This window comes from Lissotriton helveticus, chromosome 12 (assembly GCF_964261635.1).
Source record: "Lissotriton helveticus chromosome 12, aLisHel1.1, whole genome shotgun sequence".
NCBI classification, from domain to species: Eukaryota; Metazoa; Chordata; class Amphibia; order Caudata; family Salamandridae; genus Lissotriton; species Lissotriton helveticus.
In genome coordinates, this window is record NC_136073.1 from 806,655,593 (window position 1) to 806,678,028 (window position 22,436).

Genomic DNA, 22,436 nt, shown 5'->3' on the forward strand with positions numbered 1-22,436 from the left:
AAATTCTGTATGGGGCTGATTGCCACACACAGAATGACAATGGGGCAGTCAGGGGTGTTCAAGCATGTGGTGGGGGCCTCCTGCCTCAGTGTACAGAAGGGCCTTCTGTTAGAAAACAATTAAAACGCCCATGCTGCAATGTTATAGAACACTTCATTTAAAGAAGCCTGTGAAATAAGTTTAAAAGAACAGGTTATCGTTCTTTCACTGTCTCATCATTTTTGAACTGAAGTATTTTCAATGTTATATTCAACAAAGCCATGGTTGCTGCTTTTTTATTTTAAGGAACCAGCAACCATTGACAAAGCCAATAGTCCTGGCTTGTTGTTGGTGCAATGATACTTGCTGTATTATATATCTGGATGCAATGACATAAACAACATAATACCAGTTGCGCGGAACACTATGCTAAGCGCAGATTTTTAGCCTAGGTGTTTTAAACTGCGCTCTTAATTACATCCAACAACTTTGAATAGACCCCCCAGTTTTTTTACACCGCTTAAAGCCCTGGAAACAACACCATGTTACAGTAACCTCACATCCTGGCACTGTGCATCATGCATGACTTCTACGTTTTCAGTCTGCCTATGTGCAGGGGCATAGTAAACTCTCCCCCACCGCACCCCATCCCTTACTGTAGTTGGTTCTTGATAGGCCTCTTCTGCCTGCAACTCTGCAGACAAAGGCTCAGCTCTTAATGTGGAAAGGTGGGTGAGTAAATAAGTGAAGGAATGTCTGAATGGCTGGATGGATTACTGAAAGGATGAATGCATGAATGAAAGGGGGAATGGATAGATAATGAAAGAAAGGACGGATGGCTGAGTGAATAAGTGGAAGTATGGATGAGAGAAAAGGTAAATAGATGGATGTATGGGTGGAAAGGTAGATGGATGGGTAAAAGTGTGGATGGGTGTGTGAAAGGATGGATGAGTGAAAGGGCAGCTGATGGGTGAGTGAATTGGTGGATGGGTGTGTGAAAGGATGGATGAATGAAAGGGTAGATGATGGGCAAGTGAATGGGTGGATGGATGAATTGATAAGTGAAATGGTGAATGGATGGATGAGTGAAAGGGTGGATGTAAGGATTGATGAGTTAGTGAAAGGGGGTAGATGGACAAAAGGATGGATAGATGAGTGAAGTGAAAGGGTGGATGGATGAGAGAACGGATGGCTGGATGAGTGAACGGATGGTTGGATGAGTGAAAGAATGCGTCCCAATTACTTTAAGGAAGATAACAGGAGGTACATACCACCCACCCACCCACCGGTAAAAAAAATGGTGATGAGCCACGGCCAACTGCCGATTAGGTCAAGGGAGCCACAGGTCAAAAAAGTTTGGGAACCACTGCTCCAGCAGGTTAGGATTATTTAAGGATCAGTGCTTCAGGGAACGGGAGCCACGCAGTTAGGCGGACATTCCGTGTGTGCGCTCTCTGTCTGTCATCGCTGGGTCAAAAGTCCTCAGGAAGGCTTTAAAAAGCTGTGACCCCCCTGCTAGGATTCTTTTCCCCCCCCCCCGTTTCATGTTTTTACCCCTGTGGACTGGACATGCTGCCAGACAAAAGAATGTGCTCCACATCCTCATTGTGAGGTGTTGAACAGAAGACTAGATCTTTGCTGAAAGGAGGTACAATCAAAATGTAACCCACCCACAGTGGGTAAAAAATTCCCTATCATACACCGCTATGAAGTAGCCGGTGGGAAACAGAAGATTATAGATGGCGTACAGCATATTAACACTGATCACTTTCAAAGGCTTCCTCTGCAAACGTTCAGTCCATCCCACATAAATGGGATCCATGCCTTTTGTCATTATTACAGTATAGATAATGTCTATTTTTTACATGTGTGATATTATGGAATGTGTAGTAGCACTGGTGTTCATCTAGAACAGCGTCTGCAACTTACAAAATATAGTCTTCATACAGCAGACATGCCCAAGCCAGGGTGGACTTAACATCATGTCTGTCTTTATGCTCAAGACCCTCTTTCTTCCTCAGAGGTGTGGCGCCGCGGCCAGGGCGACTGACGCTGGAATCTGGGGACCACGGTTCGATCCCCGGCTCCGGCGGCAGGTTAGCCCAGCACCATGTGACTCTGGGCAATAGCTCGCTTAATCTTCCCGACGGCCCCCAGCGCCTAGAGACCCTTACGGGTGATTGTGCGCTTTACAAATGTGGACTTTACAAATGTGGACTGTAAAAAAAGGGAGTGCTGTTGTAGGCTTGCTTGGGAGAATCACAAAACCTCCTTAGAGCAAGATGTCCTCCTCTTCCCAAACGCCTGTTTCATGTTTCATTGGATGCAGGCAGCATCTGTTCCAACAGTATTAGATTCACAATCTTTTAAGCCTTTTATAGCTCAACAGATAACCGTTCCTGAAGGTGCAGTTGGAGCAAAACCAGAAAATCCAGGCTCCCAAGCTGGGACTGGCTGTTCTCTTGATCCACTTGGTATCCCAGTCCCAATGAGGCCCTCGCCAGCCAATAATCTGAACTGTGACCCACCTGTTTCAAGTTAAATACCACTTAAGTTTGCTAGGCGTGTGAGCTATGTTAAGGATGATGACCTGCTACTAATCCTATCCCAATTCCAAACTTTATGAGAGATTATGGGTTTATTAACTTGTCTCTCAGAACTGTGCCCTGCTGGACAATTACCAGAGACGCTGGAAACTACTGCTAAACCCTACACTACATCTAGGACTTGGGAGGTGCGGAGGAATTTTGATATGGGTTCCGGGAATTGGGGATATTTTTCTTACTTCTTTGCATGAAACCCTGTTGCAGGGCTTCTGGGATGTCCTGCTATGCATTGACCACTAGAGATACAAGGGAAAACAGATGGCATACAAACTTCTTAACTTTCAGTCTGAGAACTATGCTTCACTGACAGTCCTTTTACAAACACGAATGTAAAATTCCTTAGACTAGACACCACACACTAGCCGTGTGCCACAGACATACATTGTCCCAAGCAGCTTCAACAGTTTGGCCATAGTATATCACTGGCTACTGGGACACGTGTTGTTAGTGTAGTGCTCAACGGCTATAATAGCTTAGAGCAGTGGTTCCCGAACTTTGTAGAACTACAAACCTCTTTATAGAACAACAAACTTTAGCGACCCACCTACCTTTAATGTACTTGAGGCAGGGGCAATTTTTTAATATAACTAAAGCATCGTGTTGTAGTGCATCGTCATTTACAGACATCACATTTTCTATTGAAATGGCCACTAAATTTGCACAGACATCCAGTTTTACTTTTTAAAATTATATAGCACACATGATTAAGTGTAGAAATTGCGGTTTCTGTGAATATTTGTTGTTTGTGCATCAGCAATGAAGTGTCTTGGTTTGTTATCCTATTAAATTTTTTTGTTTCAAGCACACTTCAGAATTACAAAAAAAAGTACTTCATGTTTGCTTTCCTAACTGCTGGATGCATACAGCAAATATACAGGTATTTATGTTTTATTGCGTACTGTAAAAAAAAAATAAAAAAAATAAAAAAAAAACATGCCACATTGCTACATAATCCAGTTTAAAAACTCCTCTCAATTTGTAGTCAGAAACAGAGAAGTAAACACCAATCCCAAGGTTATAATACTAAAGCAGTCTGACATTCGACCCCTGTCTTTGAATCACCGGCAAATGTGACAAGGTAAATACAGACTTTAAAGGCATCTTTATTTATTGCTTGAACTTTTGCAACCTGCGAAAATTCAGGGCGTGACAAAATTTGGGAAACACTAGCTTAGACTTCTATTTTGGCCCCAGGTGGTTCTTCAAACTTTTCGTTGTATATATCGATTTTTTAACTATTCTATACGCTTTTTTAGGTTTCACCTGCACAGCACTTGAACTGTGCTTGAGAAATCTATTGCTTTTTACCTAAACTTAAAAGGGACTTACATCCCACCTCTTCCCTTTCTTGATTTCTCATTGGTTCCTGTGCCAGACACTTACCTCTCCTCCATTTTTATTGGCTGCAGCATATTTTCCTGCAGTTACAAATACTTGTTCCTCGTCTGCTTCCCTTATCAGTTTCCAGCTGCGGTAATACTGTGAACATCCGCTTTGGTGGAAGTATATTTTCATGAAGTTTTGCCTTTCACTCGCCTAATATTTATATAATCATTTTTCACCTGGCGAGATGAAAGGATTTGCACAGAATCACAGGATGTTGCGCGGTGCCGCCGAGACTCAAACCGGGATCCCCCGGTCTCGAGTCAGAAGCTCTGGCCGCTGCGCCACATCGCCTACACTCCTGTATTATCTGTCAGGCAGCTCTTCCCTCTCCTGGATGATAATTGATCAAAACAGCTATTTATGTATTACGTAGGCAAAACCAATGCATGTTAATATGCCCTGTTCTCAGGAGCAAAAGAATAGACTACACAGCCAATGTATTATGTGTAAATTATGGTGGCATGCTGCATTGAACATTCTAATCTCCTACCACCCCCTACGTTCAGTTTGACAACCCCTGGAAAGTTAAACGCACCAATGTATCCATATGGCGTGCTAGTGTATTATTGTTAAACGTTATCAATAAATGCAATTGCTCTGAACCTCTAACAGCCCAAGACAAGGCCTCATGTTCATATTTTCAACGTACCTAAGGAGCGGATATTCAGCTCTTCTGTGATTTTGGCTTCTTCGAGAAGCTCCTCCTGCGTCAGTGGTCGGTCTGTATGCGGCCCCTTCTTGCGCTTCGTTTGCACCTGACGCTCCTGCACTCGCAGGAAGGTCTGGCGGGTGTGTTCTGTTGTGGTCTGCCGAAGATACTTGCGACCTTGGAAGATGGCAAAATAAGGTTAAACAATGCACCTACAACCATAATGCATATTTCTTTAACACTAGCCATAGACCAGTCTCCAAAAACAATATTCACAGAGAGGAGCCACAGAAAAGAAAAAAAAAAATCAACTTTCCAACAAGTAAGCAGCTCAAATAGCACAGTCACTCAGAGCTTGCTTCTGTTTGTAACAAGTCTGATTAAACAGGAGTTTAACAAGTCTGTTGAATACATAATCCTTCTGTTCTGACAATTCACTAAGTACCTTTTGTGCTATTTACCCTTCTTGAAACAGAAAAATCAGCAGATGAGAGCCTAAATCAAGCACAGCAAGCGAAATTCTAATGAAATCTCAAAAAAATAAGTTACAAAAAAACAAAAACATTTCACCTGAGTATTAAACAAGCATTTCCAATAGATCTCACTTTTGCGACCAATGGCTTTGCCAACACTTTTCAGCGATGCTGTACTGCATGTCTAAAAAGGGGGGGGGGCTATAATTGTTTAGCGGCCGCCACTAAGCATGTTCGCACTTCCAAATTGATGCAGGCACTTCTTATTTACCGACCTGAGTTGGATAGGAAAATAAAGAAAAATGATGGGAAAGCGTGGAAGTGTGAGCGCAACACCAAATGGTATGGAGCAGCACACGGGCAAGAGAGAGCAACACAGAGCATGGTTGAGAGGGCCGGAGGGGGGCAAGAGAAGTACACAAAGACAATAGCACATGTTCTCTTGTGGAGTGCTTTACCAAAAACAGGAGTGCCCAAAAAGTGAGCAGTGGAAGGACACAAGTAATGTGGAAAAGTTCCAGGAGAGAAGCAAACAAGTAGAGGAAGTAAAGCCCACTCAAGCTTACAACAGGTCTTTTCGCAAGCAGACCATTTGCACTGTGTGGTAGGGGAGAAATTAAAGAGAACTGCAAGTGTTTTTTTTATTTTTTATTAAGTGGATCAAAAAAAGACCCATTTAAAACAGATCATAACATACCTACAAACTTAAGATACAGAAAATAAAATACAATTTTACAGTGAAATTATCATGTATCCCAAAAACAAACCGCACAAATCTGTCTTTTTTGGAAAGGGGGTGGGGGTATTTCCATGCCTCTGGGCATCAACCAACACTCCCTCGAGTCAGGCACCCCTCATAGTGCCACCCAACCAGCACTCCCTCGAGTCAGGCACCCCTCAGTGCCATCCAATGGCCGGGATAATAGTTCCCCAGTGTAAAATGAATAAATAATTTCATGATGGCTAGAAAAATAATTCCCTCTACTGGAGAGAGTGTGTATGATTATAATTATATATATATATATATATATATATATATATATATATATATATATATATATATATATATATATATATATATATACATATACACACACACACACACATATATATACATACACACACATATATATATATATATATATATATATATATTGCACCTATTGGTTCTTGAGGTCATGTGATCAAGGCTGCCGTGGCGCAGCCGAAACGCGTCATGCTGGGGACAGACGAACATTAAACCTCTGTTGAAGTAAATTAGCGCTGTCTTGTGGTCTGTACCTACGTTTGGTTAGTTGGATTCCATTGCCGACTAGTAGGAGTGCTGATCAGATTTCTATTTGGTGGTTAACGGCCGTTGCCGCCTCTACGGACCCTCCTCTCAATTTTGGGCTGCTGTGTTATGCGGTCGAACGCGGAAGCGAAGCATTCAGTAACCCGGAAGGAGTAAAAAAGCATACAGCCCCCGCGCCGGTGAATCATACAGCAGCGTGCCGGAGTGCCTGAAGGTTTCTGTTACGGAGCATTGGAGAAGTCGGAGGACGTCTACGGAGCACCGTGAGGTCACTAACGGGTAAGCCGACTGGGTCTGCTGTTGCCCATTTTAGGGCACACCACTGTGCGGGAGAGAGGATTCAAGCGCTACCATTCACTGTAACTACTTGGAGTCGTATTTTCGATTTCCGGGTTAAGAGAATTGAGTTCATTGTTCGTTTAGAATGTCCACGCCAGCAGAGGCTTTAAAGAACCGGGAGGCATTGGCAGAAGCAATGTTTGTAAATTTGCCGGCGTTGAAGACCAGAAAAGACACTACTAAGGCAAATGAAAAAAGAATATATGATTATACCACGCTTTCAATTACCACGCATGGCTTTACCACACGAATTTTACATCGCAAGTGGCTTTACCACGCTGTAATTTACAACTAAGCATTTTACCACGCGTCTTACCTGACAACTGCACGTCTTTCACCAGCAGCCTTTACTTCATCCACCATTGAAACAAGCGTCAAAACACGTCTACCAAAATTTAAAAAGGACTACTATTTTTACGTACACGGCACGTCTTTGGGGGAGGCTCTTTCCTTTTACTTAAAAAAAATAAAGATGGTTTTTTTTTGTTATTTAAGTAAACCGCTCCATATTTTTTGTTATTTTTTGGGGGGGGGAGACCCCCCCAGCCCCCCCAAGCCCACGCAGAACAACTGGAAGGAATATCACGTCTCCCCCCAACCCACGCAGAACGTACTTGCGTGGTAAAGACGGTCGTGGAAGGCACCCGCGTTGTAAAAACGTTTACGTGGTAAGTGTAGCGTGGTAAACGTTATGCGTGGTGATGCCTTCGGAGTAAATGATGTTTCCCATGAAAAAACAACCGATCTTAAAAGTAAAATGAAACGCCTGGAGAAACTGTTGAGAACTGAAACCACCAAGTGGTGGGAGCACCGGTCATTGCAGAAATACAAAGATGTGGGGCGAGTTCCAAGGGGATTGAGGGTGCTTATAGCGCCTTCTTTCGAAAATCCTAATCCCCATACTCTTGAAAGAATGGGCCACTTTGAATTTAGACGCGTCCATGAATATGGTTTGTCTACTGATAAAGTATGCAGAAATTGACCGCATTGAGATCCTTAAAGAAATTGAGGATTTAAATAAAGAATTGGAAAATGAAGAAGACAAGGAGTTCATCAAAAAACAAAGAGAAGAGATTGAGGCCAGGTTGGCAAAGCACCAGGAGACGATCAGCACTCGCAAACAATACAAGTTTGCGCGTGACAAGAATGACTATGAAACGGGAAGGATCTTCACGTTCGCGCGCAAATTTGATAACGCAAAGAGACAGGCCTTGGTAGCTAAAAATGTGGACCCCACAGTTGGAAATGATCAAAGAACGGAAGTGTCGGAAACGGAATTGAGCTCAGTAGCTAGTAGTTGTGACTCGGATGAAGGAGTAGCAGGTGGTTCAAACCTAGGAAGAGTACCCACTAAATACACACCCTCTGAGGAATTGGGTTTTCTCGTAGAGGACAGATACAAAACACTGCGACCGCTGACTCGCCAACAGCGGAAATTAAACGAAGAACAGCAAACAAAAAGCGCAGTACAAGGAGGAAACTCAGGAGGCAGAGGCTTTGTAAAGAGAGGCAGAGGGAAAGGGAAGAAGTGGTAACAACAGCAGTAAACTTGACCACTGACAATTTAGGGGGCAGTCATGACCAGGTTCCATCATCAATCTCGAGCGAATCAAAAGCACCGGATTCACAAGACAATACAGTCATCAATTTATCTGACACTACCTTGTCTAAAGCAGAAATGCAGCTCCTCATTAGGGTTGTCCTTCTGTCCAAGGAATTCATTCAACCATGTGCAAACACACATAGATGTGTTCAAGTTCATCCGCAAACTTAAATTAAAGAAACATTTCAAATTAAATAACTCCCAGGCTCGGGCATCGAATATTTCCAAGAACACTCAACCTTCGAGAATGTTTCAAATTGCGGACATTAAGGCTCTCCGTGTGGCGAATGAATTAGCGCGAGAGGAAGTTTTTGAACCAGGAACCACCCAGCAAAACTTAGCTATTGGGGGGATTTCAATGAATCATCCATGTGTGACCACTTTTAAACCTCCATCCACATTCTATCCAGTAATGCCGAAAGATAACCGACGCTTTTTGTGACATAGTGGTTGAAGATTTGAAAGGACTACAAACAAGCATCACTCGCAGAAAAAAGAGATTCAAATATATGGAAAAACAATACCGCATTTTGATGAAAAAACTAAGGAGTGATTCAAACCTTATTATCAACAAAGCTGATAAGGGAGGTAACACGGTCATCTGGCCTCGTAGCCTCTACATGGCGGAAGCAGAAAAGCATTTAAGTGATACCACATGCTATAAAAAGGGCAGTTTTAATGACCTTAAGTGCTTAAAAGACAAAACCCACAAGGATTTAAATCAGTGGAGACAAATGGGCTTATTGAGCAAGCAAGAACATGCTTTCCTAAAGAACGAATTCCCTGTCACACCCTTCTTCTATCTAATTCCGAAAATTCACAAACAAGTATCTCCGGTGCCTGGGCGACCCATCATCTCTGCCCAGGGGAGTTTGTTAGAATCCATTTCTAGATATGTGGATGAATTCCTGCATGAATTTGTGGAGGACTTGCCATCTTTCATTAAGGACACTGGCCATTTTCTGTCTAAAATCAATGGCATCACATGGGAGAATGATTATGTACTCATTGCCTTAGACATCAATTCACTTTACACTAGTATCTCTCACGTGGATGGGCTGAATGCAGTTAGATACTATTTGAGTAAATGCAGTATTTCTTACAGCCAACACAGTACCATGTTGTTGAAAATGTTAGAATTGTGTCTTAACACCTTAGGAGCTTCGTAAATAAACCTCCCCAGTGCTGCGCTGTCCATTATCCAGTGCTGAACTGGACGTCCAGCGGTCGCACGCAGCACTGGGGAGGTAGTGCCCGTGACGACCGTTGGCCGACGGCAGCACTTAAAGGGTTAATAACAATTACTTTCTGTACAACAGGGAGGTTTACCAACAGTTAAGAGGAGTGGCAATGGGGGCATGCTTCTCTCCTACCTATGCATGTTTACATGTAGGGTGGTGGGAGGAGCAGGTCCTCAAGGGAACACTCGATGAACTTTTCCCCAATTGCATGATACACTATTGGCGATTCATTGATGACATCTGCCTGATTTGGAGGGGTTCAGTGGAATCAGCGAATGAATTTGTCGATAAGATCAATAGCAACAGTCTTAATTTATGTTTCACCTCCCAGATTAGCACCCATCTTATTCAATTTCTTGATGTGGAAATCTACATAGGGGAGGGGAGGCTTCATACCCGCTTGCACAGGAAAACTACAGCGGGCAACGCTATTTTGCATGCCAGTAGCTCTCATCCCAACCATCTGATTAGGAGCATCCCCTACGGGGAGTTTTTAAGGATGAGGAGGATCTGTAGCACAGTATCAGATCTTGAGCGTTGTCAGAATGAGGCTATTGATAGATTTCAGGCTAGAGGGTACGATACTTCCCTGTTGCTAGATGCCAAGGAGAAAGCCAACTGTTTGGACAGGGAGGTTTATCTCTCCTCAATCAATACTGACGTCACTGCAAGCCCAGATGACATGGAGGATGAGACAGTGAGTAGGGACATCAGTCTGATAACCACATTCAATGAGGATCATAAAAAGGTGAGGGGGATTCTGAAGAAGCATTGGCCACTTTTAAAAACTGACATCAGCTTAGCTCCTCTTGTATCAGAAGAGCCTTCAGTGGTCTTTAGAAGAGCCCCGTCCATGAGGGACGTTTTGGTTAAATCCAGCCCTGAGGTGGTAATTAAACCTCATCGGATTTCCAACAAGTGTGGCTTTTTCAAACGCATCTCGTGCAGAGCCTGCAAGTTCGGCGTGAATACTAGCGAGTATCTGTCGGCTTTTGATCCCAATCCTATTAAGATCAAGGAACACTTCACCTGCCGCACTGAGTTTGCGGTTTATGTGCTCCAGTGTACCTGTGGGCTCAGGTACGTTGGTAGTACCAAATTACAGGCCTTCAATCGCATCCTTCAGCATCTTCGTGCCGTGGTAAATTCTGATGTTAATTACCCTGTCGCCCGGCATTTTGAATTAATTCATAACAAAAATCTCAATGACCTGAGGTATTTTATCATCGATGCAGTGCCCAAGAACATCAGGGGGGGGCAATAGGGAGAAAGTCTTAAGACAGCTTGAAAGTAAATACATTCTGCTGTTAGATACCAGGATCCCTAATGGATTAAATACAGGGGAAGATCTCCATTGCTTCCTATAGCTGGGTAGATTAACAATAATTTTGGACACCCTCCTGACTCGTTACCATCTTGTAGTGTTCTAAGTGGACAGAAGTTCAGTGAGTTAGGACATTGGATTGTCCAAATGGCCCGGTTATTTAATTTTATATTTGTATTCAGCATGCATGAAGGTTTTTTGAATAACTACACCTCCCCTGCATCATCCCTGGGTCACTCTATGAGACAATAGGATATAAGGTTTTGAATTTGCCTGTATTCGTTAGGTTGTTTTTTGTGTAGAAATAAGGGCACTATGCCACAATGTTCAGCTTTTGACTTAGTACAAACGTGATCTGATCAGGTTTTCAGCTGTGATTTAATCATAGTACAATCGCTTCTGTAGTTGTGTTGGCATGTAACTCTTCATAAATAGAGGTTTAAACAAGCGTGCCATCACCAATGTACTCCCATGTTTACATGAATTTATAATTCTTGATTTTAAACTCACTAAAAAGCACTTTTGCACGAATTCAGCACTTTATTTAGTTAAAACATAAGCACTTTCCCGAAGTCTTGAAACGTTCACAAGGTTTGTGACTGTCAGAGTAGTCAGATCATGGGGAGTTAATTTATGCTCACCGCTGACTAATAGGAGAAAGAAGGATTAATGGCTGTATATATTTTTTTAGTTTTTGACTAAAAGCCATGAGGTAAACAGTTTGTATGATATATTGTGTAAAATTTATGAATATTTCATTTTACCTGTTCCTTCTGTATTTAGACCGTTAATTATGTGGTTTCAGACAATATCTCCTTTCATTCAGTATTTTCTTTATATCTATGCACTGCTGACGTTTCTTTAAGTGGGACACACACAGTATAAAATGCACCTATTGGTTCTTGAGGTCATGTGATCAAGGCTGCCGTGGCGCAGCCGAAACGCGTCATGCTGGGGACAGACGAACATTAAACCTCTGTTGAAGTAAATTAGCGCTGTCTTGTGGTCTGTACCTACGTTTGGTTAGTTGTATTCCATTGCCGACTAGTAGGAGTGCTGATCAGATATATATATATATATATATATATATATATATATATATATCTCAACAAAAGTGCCTTCTGCTTAAGGACGCCACTCCACGAAAAATAAGTTCACAGAACCCTTTATTTTTTGAAACCAGCTCAGCTTTCCAATTATTCATTGCCTTCCCTGACGCGTTTCAAAGCACCAAGCTTCGTTTTCAAAGGGAAAACACAATCTGTCAGCCACAGGTCTGCTCAGCACATTCTCCAGCCTTCAATACGTTTTTTTCTTCAATTAACCTCACCAGAGGCCTCGCCTTATCAGGTGTGTAAATTCGTGTGCATTCTGGGGCTGGAAGTCTTTGTGCTGTGCCCAATTCTTCCCCACCAGTGGGGTCTGTGTATTTGCTTGCAGACGAAATTTAAAGCAGTGTTAATTATTCGGTTGTTTTTCAAGCCCTCCAGTGGGCCTCAGAAAGACATGCAGGTTCCTTTTAATTATTTTATTTCTCATGCTGCAGACAGGTTAAGTTCAGTCCCAACAATGCAGACCCATCATTTAATGGCGGTGCATCCTTCACGACGAGGCTGCCATGTATGTAAATCTCAACAAAAGTGCCTTCTGCTTAAGGACGCCACTCCACGAAAAATAAGTTCACAGAACCCTTTATTTTTTTAAACCAGCTCAGCTTTCCAATTATTCATTGCCTTCCCTAACGCGTTTCAAAGCACCAAGCTTCTTTTTCAAAGGGAAAACACAATCTGTCAGCCACAGGTCTGCGCAGCACATTCTCCAGCCTTCAATCCGTTTTTTTCTTCAATTAACCTCACCAGAGGCCTCGCCTTATCAGGTGTGTAAATTCGTGTGCATTCTGGGGCTGGAAGTCTTTGTGCTGTGCCCAATTCTTCCCCACCAGTGGGGTCTGTGTATTTGCTTGCAGACGAAATTTAAAGCAGTGTTAATTATTCGGTTGTTTTTCAAGCCCTCCAGTGGGCCTCAGAAAGACATGCAGGTTCCTTTTAATTATTTTATTTCTCATGCTGCAGACAGGTTAAGTTCAGTCCCAACAATGCAGACCCATCATTTAATGGCGGTGCATCCTTCACGACGAGGCTGCCGTGTATGTAAATCTCAACAAAAGTGCCTTCTGCTTAAGGACGCCACTCCACGAAAAATAAGTTCACAGAACCCTTTATTTTTTTAAACCAGCTCAACTTTCCAATTATTCATTGCCTTCCCTGACGCGTTTCAAAGCACCAAGCTTCTTTTTCAAAGGGAAAACACAATCTGTCAGCCACAGGTCTGCGCAGCACATTCTCCAGCCTTCAATACGTTTTTTTCTTCAATTAACCTCAGTAGTGTTAATTATTCGGAAACGCGTCAGGGAAGGTAATGAATAATTGGATAAATGATGGGTCTGCATGGTTGGGACTGAACTTAACCTGTCTGCAGCATGAGAAATAAAATAATTAAAAGGAACCTGCATGTCTTTCTGAGGCCCACTGGAGGGCTTGAAAAACAACCGAATAATTAACACTGCTTTAAATTTCATCTGCAAGCAAATACACAGACCCCACTGGTGGGGAAGAATTGGGCACAGCACAAAGACTTCCAGCCCCAGAATGCACACGAATTTACACACCTGATAAGGCGAGGCCTCTGGTGAGGTTAATTGAAGAAAAAAACGGATTGAAGGCTGGAGAATGTGCTGCGCAGACCTGTGGCTGACAGATTGTGTTTTCCCTTTGAAAGCGAAGCTTGGTGCTTTGAAACACGTCAGGGAAGGCAATGAATAATTGGAAAGCTGAGCTGGTTTAAAAAAATAAAGGGTTCTGTGAACTTATTTTTCATGGAGTGGCGTCCTTAAGCAGAAGGCACTTTTGTTGAGATATATATATAAAATTTCAAGTGTGATTCACAGAAATCAAAATTTTCTGAATCGTGCTTTAACATAGCAGATAACAGTGTAATCACTTTAAACACCACCTGGCAATCTTTTTTTAAATGTTCTTATCTCCAGAACAGACCGGGCCACTTGAATTATGCAGCATGGGAGGACCAATTTTTGCACCAGAGTGGACTAAAATATGCAAGAAACACAAATTATGCTGCATACTATGCACTTTTTTTAGCATTACTTTATTTTTTTTAATTTTTACATGTTAACACCATTAGGACGAAGGTTTCACCTCATTAGTACCACTCTGACACCCAAATAAATAAAACAGAAAGGTGAGCAGTCAACCGTTTCAAAGGCTCTTCCACAGTGAACTGCTACATGTTTAGTAAATGTTGACCCATTTGAGCCAGAACATTATTTTTTAGTTAAAATCAGCAGATTATGTGGCAAATGAGGCAAATCTATAATAATGTGGAAGCCGCCACATCCACAATATTGCAGAAATCCTGGGGCCCCAATTATAGAACAGATTTAAGCAAACTAATTAAAGCATTTTTTCTAAGTCAAGTTCTACTTTCGTGCCAATTGTGATGTACATTGAGCAGTTTTTGGTTGTAGGTGCTAAAATGGGGGGGGTAATTATCTGCCTTCACCTTTCCCTTTTAACTATTTCCCCCTGTATAACTAGGGGTACCATAGTTTACTATGTCAATGGAACGCTAATTTTAGTTCAAATCCATCCTTAGGGTCAAATGCTACATGCAAATCAAAAATGCCTTGTCAGTGGAAAGTGCTTCTGAACCACAACTACGAAGTGTGGAGAGATTTGTATCCAATATAGATGAACATCTATATGTGGTTTTTGGGGCATCTTATTTACCCAGAGGTGAGGAACATATGATCATCTTCCCGTAATGCATTCATACCCACTGGAGCGAATACATAAAAATCTGCAATACATTCATTTCCTGTATCAGCTCCAATGGGCACTAGTATTCCCCAGTAACCAGCTTAGGCAACTGGCTGTGTTTGCCCAATAACCTAGAAGATATCGAATCAAACCAGACAAGATTAACACACAGACACACACATATATATATATATATATCCCCTACGAGGCCTCTGCTCGTTCTTTTGAAGGAGGGTTGTGGTGATATATACACATATATATACATATATATATATATATATATACACACACACACACACACACACACACTAAAGACACAACTTAATTAAAACCCATCCACTTACTATCAGTAGTATCATCCTGCGGCTGCGGGACAGGTGGTTTCTCCTGCCTGACCTTTGGTGCACTGCTAGCAGAAACTTCTGGCTTCTTGACTTTTGGTTTAGGTTTTAAGCTTATTATTGGTTCCTAAAAAATAAAAACAAGTAGAAAAGGATGATTAACGGATGGACTCACTCTAAGAGAAAGGCTACAGCAGGCTATTTTATGGGGAAAAATCACATCATATTGTCTGGGGGGGAAATGGAACTGTATCTCGAATTTTAGAGATGGAAGTTAATTCACACTACTTAGGTATAAGTGGGGAGTGCAGTGCCTTGTCCATCATTTATTGCATTTTAAGGATCTCCAAACGCACCAGATGCAGTCAAGTTCATTACAAGTGGAATGGTTAATGCAAAAGGCATGAGACCTTATGTAGGATTAGTTAAAATGAAGAAATATAACTGGTTCTAAGCAAACTAACTGCAGCCTCTAGTCCTCTGGGGAGGAAGAGGACCAAAAGACTCAGTCACTCTGACATTAACCATGATGGGAGCAGGACTGGACGCTAAAAATGAAGAAATGTAAAGTAGCCAGCTTCCCCTTCCAGGAGCGAGGTCTGGGGACTAGTCCTTACAAATAAATTGGAAAGCAAAATAGTTAAATCTGTCGATCTATAAGGAGTACTCTGCCACAACCCTCCGTCGTCAAACTAGTCAAAGGAGTGTCTACAGTTCCTCAACACAAACAAAACTGTACATTCTGACCTGGAGGCATACCTCATCTATGCAAAGGAAATAACTTTCTATAATTTCTGAAGTTGTGCATCGATAGCAAATAACACAGTATATGGGATCTGATAACCGGGGCCAAAAGTTGTACAGGCCTACACTGCAATCATGCAAACAATTAGGTGCAATGAGGGGGTGTGGTAGGGGATACAGAATTTGATTAGCCAAGGAACAAGAGGTAATGGGAGATCGATCATGATAGAGGAATATGACCGAGAGAAAGATGCTGGGGGCATATTGCTCCAACTGGACACAGCAAAGGCAACCAGTCACATACAAATACATTTCAATGCCAGGTATACATAAAGACCCCTCCTTCAGAGTTTAATGCACAGAAAACAGTGTGGAGCATGTCATGAGATCAATTTCTAACAGCTGATGGTTCAGATTATGTCCTTATATCGATTGAAGATGCAGACTGGGGTGCTGTTAAAACCTGACAATGGTTAAGTTGGCAACACATTTTCTGGCTAAAGGTCCATTGCAGAAATCTGTTCAAGATGTTTTATTTAATGCTGCTTTTAATGCTCCCGATGCAGATCAATAATCACCTGGAAAACCCATCCAAACGCTGAGCACATGGCCAACTTCAATCATTTTAAACTGGCAGGTACAGATATCAAGCAATATGTGAGGAATGTAGGTCTGTGCCAATCTACAGCGGAGTTAAGTACACGGAGAAGGATAGCACAAAGTCCAAACTAACTTTGCGGAGTGCTGCCATTTGATACGCGTTTTTAGCTGTTGTGATCTTTTATTTTACTTGTGTTAGGTTAGAAAGGCCATTATTGAAGACAAAGTACCAGTTACAATAGATTCAAATGCAACATATTTAGAGTCAAAACAAGGAAGTCTGCAATGAGTGGAGAGAAATGCATGGTATTTGTGTATGTCAAAAGCAAACTGTGCCTTACCCTGTATGCCTTGGTCACCACACGGCGTTTTCTTTTCGGTTCATCATCATCTTGATCACTAGTCGGATCATCCCCCTCGTCAATGTCGAAATCGGAATCCACCTCATCCTCACTATCTGAATGCTCCCCTTTGTACTCGTCATCGCCGGACTCCTGACAGAAGACAAGCAGACAAAGTTCAATGCGCAGCAGGCTGTGAATGTACATCTACAAAACAGCTCATTGAGATTAAGAACCAATCGGACACTTGTGAAATGAGTACACTTATCTCAGGTCCTGCAAGTGCTACTGAGATTCGTCTTTGCAACTGGACATCTATACCATTGGGACACTTATCCTATTAAATTACCTAAAATTTATCAGAAGACAATGGAGAATTGTCATCCCCTTGATAGTTTTCCAATATAAACATTTTTTTTTAAACGTAGTTTACCGATTTTCGTACAGAACAGACATAAATACAGGTGACCCAATGGCCTCAATATTACCTTCCCAATGGCTGGATATCCCCCGTCTAAATCTTGCTGTGTGTCACATCCATGTGTCAACTGTAAACAATCAGTGCCCCCAATAAATCCCAATAAACCCCGTTAGTTATACCCTCAACTCCCTATTCTAACACCAGTTGCCTCCTCCCAGTTCTCGTCACTGATGCATGAGCTGTAGCAATCCCTTATATCATTCGTGTGCAGGAAAACACTATATCTTAATCCTATCGATGTTCCTGTTATGCTACGGGGCTTCACCTGTATGGTGTACCACTCTAGCTAGTCCTCCTGTGTCTCATAATCCCGTAATGCCTGTACTAGCGCTTCCCACGCTGTCGCTGCTTCTAGTTCTTTATCATTGCCTCGCCTTAGCGCTTGTTGAAATCGCAGCACGCTCTCACTATTCCCCCACTTTACAAACTCATTTCTCCATCTCTTGCTGTTAGGCCCTACTGTCGCTTTCCAATGTCTCGTGATTTCCCGTTTCGCTAATATGAGCCCCATGTCAATGAATTTACTCGTTATCTTATTTTTGGATGTGTGGGGGAACCAGTGTAGGACGCTAGTGGCCATATCAAATGTCAATGGTCTCTCGGTTATCTCATTTAGGGTGTCTCCCACTTCCACCCAGTAGGATCCCATCATTGGGCAAGACCATAGCATATGTTCTAGTTCTACTCCGGCTCGTGTGCACCAGGGACATGCCGCTTCAGCAACTTTAAAATATTTACAGATCTTTCCAGGCGTCAAATACGCTCTGTGAAGGATGTAGAAGTGTACTAACTGGAATCTTGCATTTCTTGAACTCTTCCATGCTCTCCGTATTATTTGCGTCCAGGCGGTTTCAGGGATTTCTTTCCCTATATCGACCTCCCACTTCCCTTTCAGCGTCTCCTCGTTAAGCATTCTAGAATAAAGACACGTGACCGCCTTGAAGGTCCCAGCCGCCATCATGGTATATTGGCAGGCCATCGTCGTCTTGGGTTCCGTAAGCCCTTCACGCCAGTGTGCCTGTATTGCCCTCGTCAAGGCTGCATGCAACAGAAATCCTCCTCTCGGAAGATCAAATCTATCCTGTAGTGTCTGGTAGGGTAACATGGCTCCATCTTCGTATAGATCTTCCAAAACTTGGAGACCTGCTTCCTCCCAGGCTTGCAATTGCGAGCAGTCCCCGCCGTGTGGCAACGCCGTTATCATTCCCAGCGGGATCTCGGGTGCATATGGGTGCAGGACTCCCGCTCTACGTTGGGAGCAGTTCCAGCAGAGTCTGAGCGTTCTCTCTTCCAGTAAAAGATCTTTAAGGTTCAGCCTCTGTTGCATTGTTATAAACTACAGGATATGTCGCAGTATTCCCCTACCTTTTTGTTGTTCCGGCCCTCTGAATTCCCTCGCTATTGCTTGAGTGAAAAGCTGCAGCTGGGGTGCCAGATAGTACAGTTCGAAGTCTGGAACCGCCAATCCTCCTTCAGCTTTAGGCCGGGCGAGCGTTGCCAGGGCAATTCTACACCTACCCATACCCCAGAGGAAGGCCACTACGAGCGATTTCAGTAACTGAAAGGTCGAACCTGGTATCCATATCGGCAGTGTTCTAAAATAATACAGGAAGCGCGGGAGCGCTATCATTTTCAATAGGGCTATTCGGCATGTCACCGACATCGGGAAGGTGGCCCAAAAAGCCATGCTGCCCTTTAGCGCTCTTATGCCACGCCCCACATTCCCTTCTAACATGTCTGCCACTGTGTGGTAAATATGTACACCTAGGTATTTTAAACAGGTGGGTTCCCATCTCACCTCTAAATCCGTTACAGGCTGTGTCTCCCCCTGCTGTACTGGGAACAGGCATGTTTTCGGCCAATTCACTTTCAAGCCCGATATGGTGCCAAATTCCGAGAGCAGGGAGCCGGCGCCCACCAACGCTATACCAGCATCTTCCAGTTAGAGCAGCAAATCGTCCGCATATAGTGATATGTATTGTTGACCCTCTCTGCTTTCCAAGCCCCTATAGTAGTCCCCCATCCGGGCCTTCGCCGCCAGAGGGTCTACTACCAGGGCGAACAGCAGGGGGGACAGCGAGCATCCCTGCCTTGTTCCCCGATTGACCGGGTATTGTGTCGATATCAGCGTTCCCACTCTTACTCTGGTTAATGCTGATGTATACAACACCTAAGTCCATTGTAGGAAGTCTGTTCCTAGATTTTCCAATATAAACATGTAGTTCTTTCATTTCTATCTTCAATGACCGGTAAAGGTATTCTGGAATCCATTATAAGGAATTACACACATAAGTTAAAGTCCTCAAATCTTTGAGTGAAGTCCTCGAAATTTCCAAGTCTGCAGACTGTTTTGAACTTCACAAACTTACAAAGGACACACTGTTTTGGCAAATAAGGTCATTTTTGGATCAGCCGCTTAGTCATTTTGTACCTAAAAGAATCCCATGGATGTTCTTTTTGAGTCTTTTATATGAGGGATATTGAGGACTTCTTATGAAATTCTGAAAATTTCAAACATGGTCATGTTATAGTGTTAATTTCCATCAACCAAACAGCTTCCAGTATAGATCATTAAATCTACATGCTACTGTTGTTCTGGTTAAGATATATATACATATTAAAACACTACTGAACAGAATTACACCAAATTTACAAAAGCACACCAAATAATCTGTGTGAAGATTAATGTGGTTATCATTGTGTACTGTTTTTTATTTCTTTTTATTTACATCTCTCAAAAATTGAGTGGACTTTGTACACATTGTATTGTAGAATGATGTTTAATGAAGCTGCCAAACAAAGAAACAGCATAGTCCTACAAGGTCACTCATTCAAACATAAATAAACCCAACAGACACACTTAGAAACAATATGGTCAGGCAGTCTCCATTTATCGAACAGGATCATAAACACTGAAAAGACCCATTGTTAGACATGCAAAGAGTTTGATGAGAGAGCGAAAGCCAGGAACCATAAAAAAATCTTTACAATCTAGTGAGCGCTATACGAGATTAAATAAGTGTCTGAATCCCGATATACTGGTTCTGATGACATAACTTTATACTTAACTACCATTTGCTGGTCAGACACACATGACCTTTGAATCTGGTTACAACCATGGCATGAACATGCATTTTTTTTTATAAAACAGATTTTATTCGTTTTTCAGAAGCAAGCAAGGCATGTAGTACAATCAGCGTGACGTATCCTAGCACATAAAACATTTACATAGTGAGTAATGAAATCTGTTACTGTTAATCAAAAACACCAATCAAACAATCCCTCTCACATCACATCTCATATCAGCTATACTTGGTACACAAAGGAAATGCAAGGTATAACCTCAGCAGTAGATTTCAGGTGGGGAGGGCGCACTTCGCTCTGCGGAAAACATTGTGCTGGGTCGCGGGACATAAAGACAATTAGTGTGGTGGGGTCACCAGCTATGGAGCATTTAGGTCACCGTGGTGACTCTAGAGGAGAGCCCGCTGGAAAGTCCATGTCTGGGTTAGTCTTGTCATCCACCAGCGCACTCCAGGCTCAGGCTATGTTCCCCACGTCCCTGTGAGCCTCTCTCAGGAGTATCCGTCCCTCACAGCCCGCCCATTTTTTTAGTTCCCTTCTCCACGCTGATAATTGCAGGCCTCTTCGTGTTTTCCAATTGCGAGATCTCTCTTGTTTGGCAAGGATGTATGCCAAGTCCTGAAATCTCCCAGTTATCTTTGTCTTCGCTGGGTAGGGGAACCAGCTCAGGAGGCAGGGCCCCAGTGTTCGTGGGATCTCTCTCCCTATGCACTCTTCCATCGTTGGTATCACTCCCTCCAAGAAAGGGCGTAGCTCAAGACATGCCCAGAACATGTGAAGAATATGGGAAATCTCGTCCCCGCAGCGGGGGCATGTTGCGCCTGGTATATGGAAATATCTGCCTATACATTCGGGGGTCAAGTATCCCCTGTGTTGGATATAATAATTGATATGTTTAAAACACGGAAGGAGACTTTTGAAGTGTATTCTAGTATCCTATCCCAGTCTTTCTGCCCGATGGGAAAGTCAAGGTGAACTTCCCACCTAGTCCTCAACGCGTCCAGGGGCAATTGTCGGTCTGCTCTCAGCGCCCGATAGAGACCTGACACGTTCGTATGACCCCGGCTGAGAGCATCATGTATTGACAGCTCTGGGATGTTGCAGGTTCTATAGTTTCCTCACCCCCCCCCTGGTTTCTTAAAGGGCGACGTAATTGCCCCATGGAGCAGCAAATGCCCCTGGGGCAGGTAAAATTCAGCTCTAAATGTCCCCTAACAAGAGCAGTTCTAAATTCCTACTAAGGTCCCCCACCTTCGTTGCCCCCACATCTACCCAATGGCCTAGGTCCCGCCAATTCCCTCCATGAGGGAGTGAGTGCAGGAAGTCCAGAGGCAGGTCCCACGAGTAAAGGATCTTGATGGTCATTCGTTGCTGGCCTCTATTCTAACAGTTTGTCAGTATGCAGACTTCATGTGAGTCATTTGTGTTAGGTCGACGCACTTTAAGAACCCCAAGAAGCTCAGCATTCTGTGTTTTCAGTTCCCTGAACCTACCGGGATCCATATGGGCAGTGTAGAAAAAAATTAAGAAGTTGTGGAAGGGCCACCATCTTTAGGAGAGCTATTCTTCCCATCACCGACAGTGGGAACGGCCCCAAAAATTCATAGAGTATCTCAAGGAATCAATTGCTTGCCCTATATTTCCCTCCAGTAGGTCATCTTTGTTGTGATAAATCCTGACCCCCAAGAATGTCAGACATCGGGGGTTCCCATTGTACCCCAGCTTATTTCTCCGGAGGGTCTTCTTTGCTTATCATGGGGAACAGCCTGGATTTCTGCCAAATATCATGCAGCCCTGATAGAAGGCTGAACTCCTCCAGCATGGTTCTGGCCCCGCTCAAGGCCCCTTCAGCGTCGCACTAGAAGAGTAATGGACCATCTGCGTTTAGTGCTATTCTATGGCAGTGCCCCCATACTGTCAAACCCCTAAACGCTTCGCCAGCTTGTGCCGACATGGGTTCCATAGCTATGGCGAAAAGCAGGGGGGACAAAGGGCACCCCTAACGCATCCCCCTTTCCATCAAACAGCTGATATAGTGCTACCGGTGCACACTCTGGCAGTCGGTCTTCAATATAACAGTTGAATCCAAGCTATAAAACATTCTCCCAATCCCAT

General features: G+C 43.1%; 1 protein-coding gene across 1 annotated transcript in view; it reads right to left on the bottom strand.

The window, feature by feature from the left end:
- Nucleotides 1–22,436, bottom strand: part of VPS72 (vacuolar protein sorting 72 homolog) — a 47,675-nt gene that overhangs the window by 20,201 nt on the left and 5,038 nt on the right. The window contains exons 2-4 of the mRNA XM_078668305.1: nt 16,757–16,909; nt 15,075–15,198; nt 4,621–4,797 (exon numbers count right to left, since the gene is read on the bottom strand). Coding sequence (XP_078524431.1) covers nt 4,621–4,797; nt 15,075–15,198; nt 16,757–16,909 — 454 coding nt within the window. The remainder of the gene's footprint in view (nt 1–4,620; nt 4,798–15,074; nt 15,199–16,756; nt 16,910–22,436) is intronic.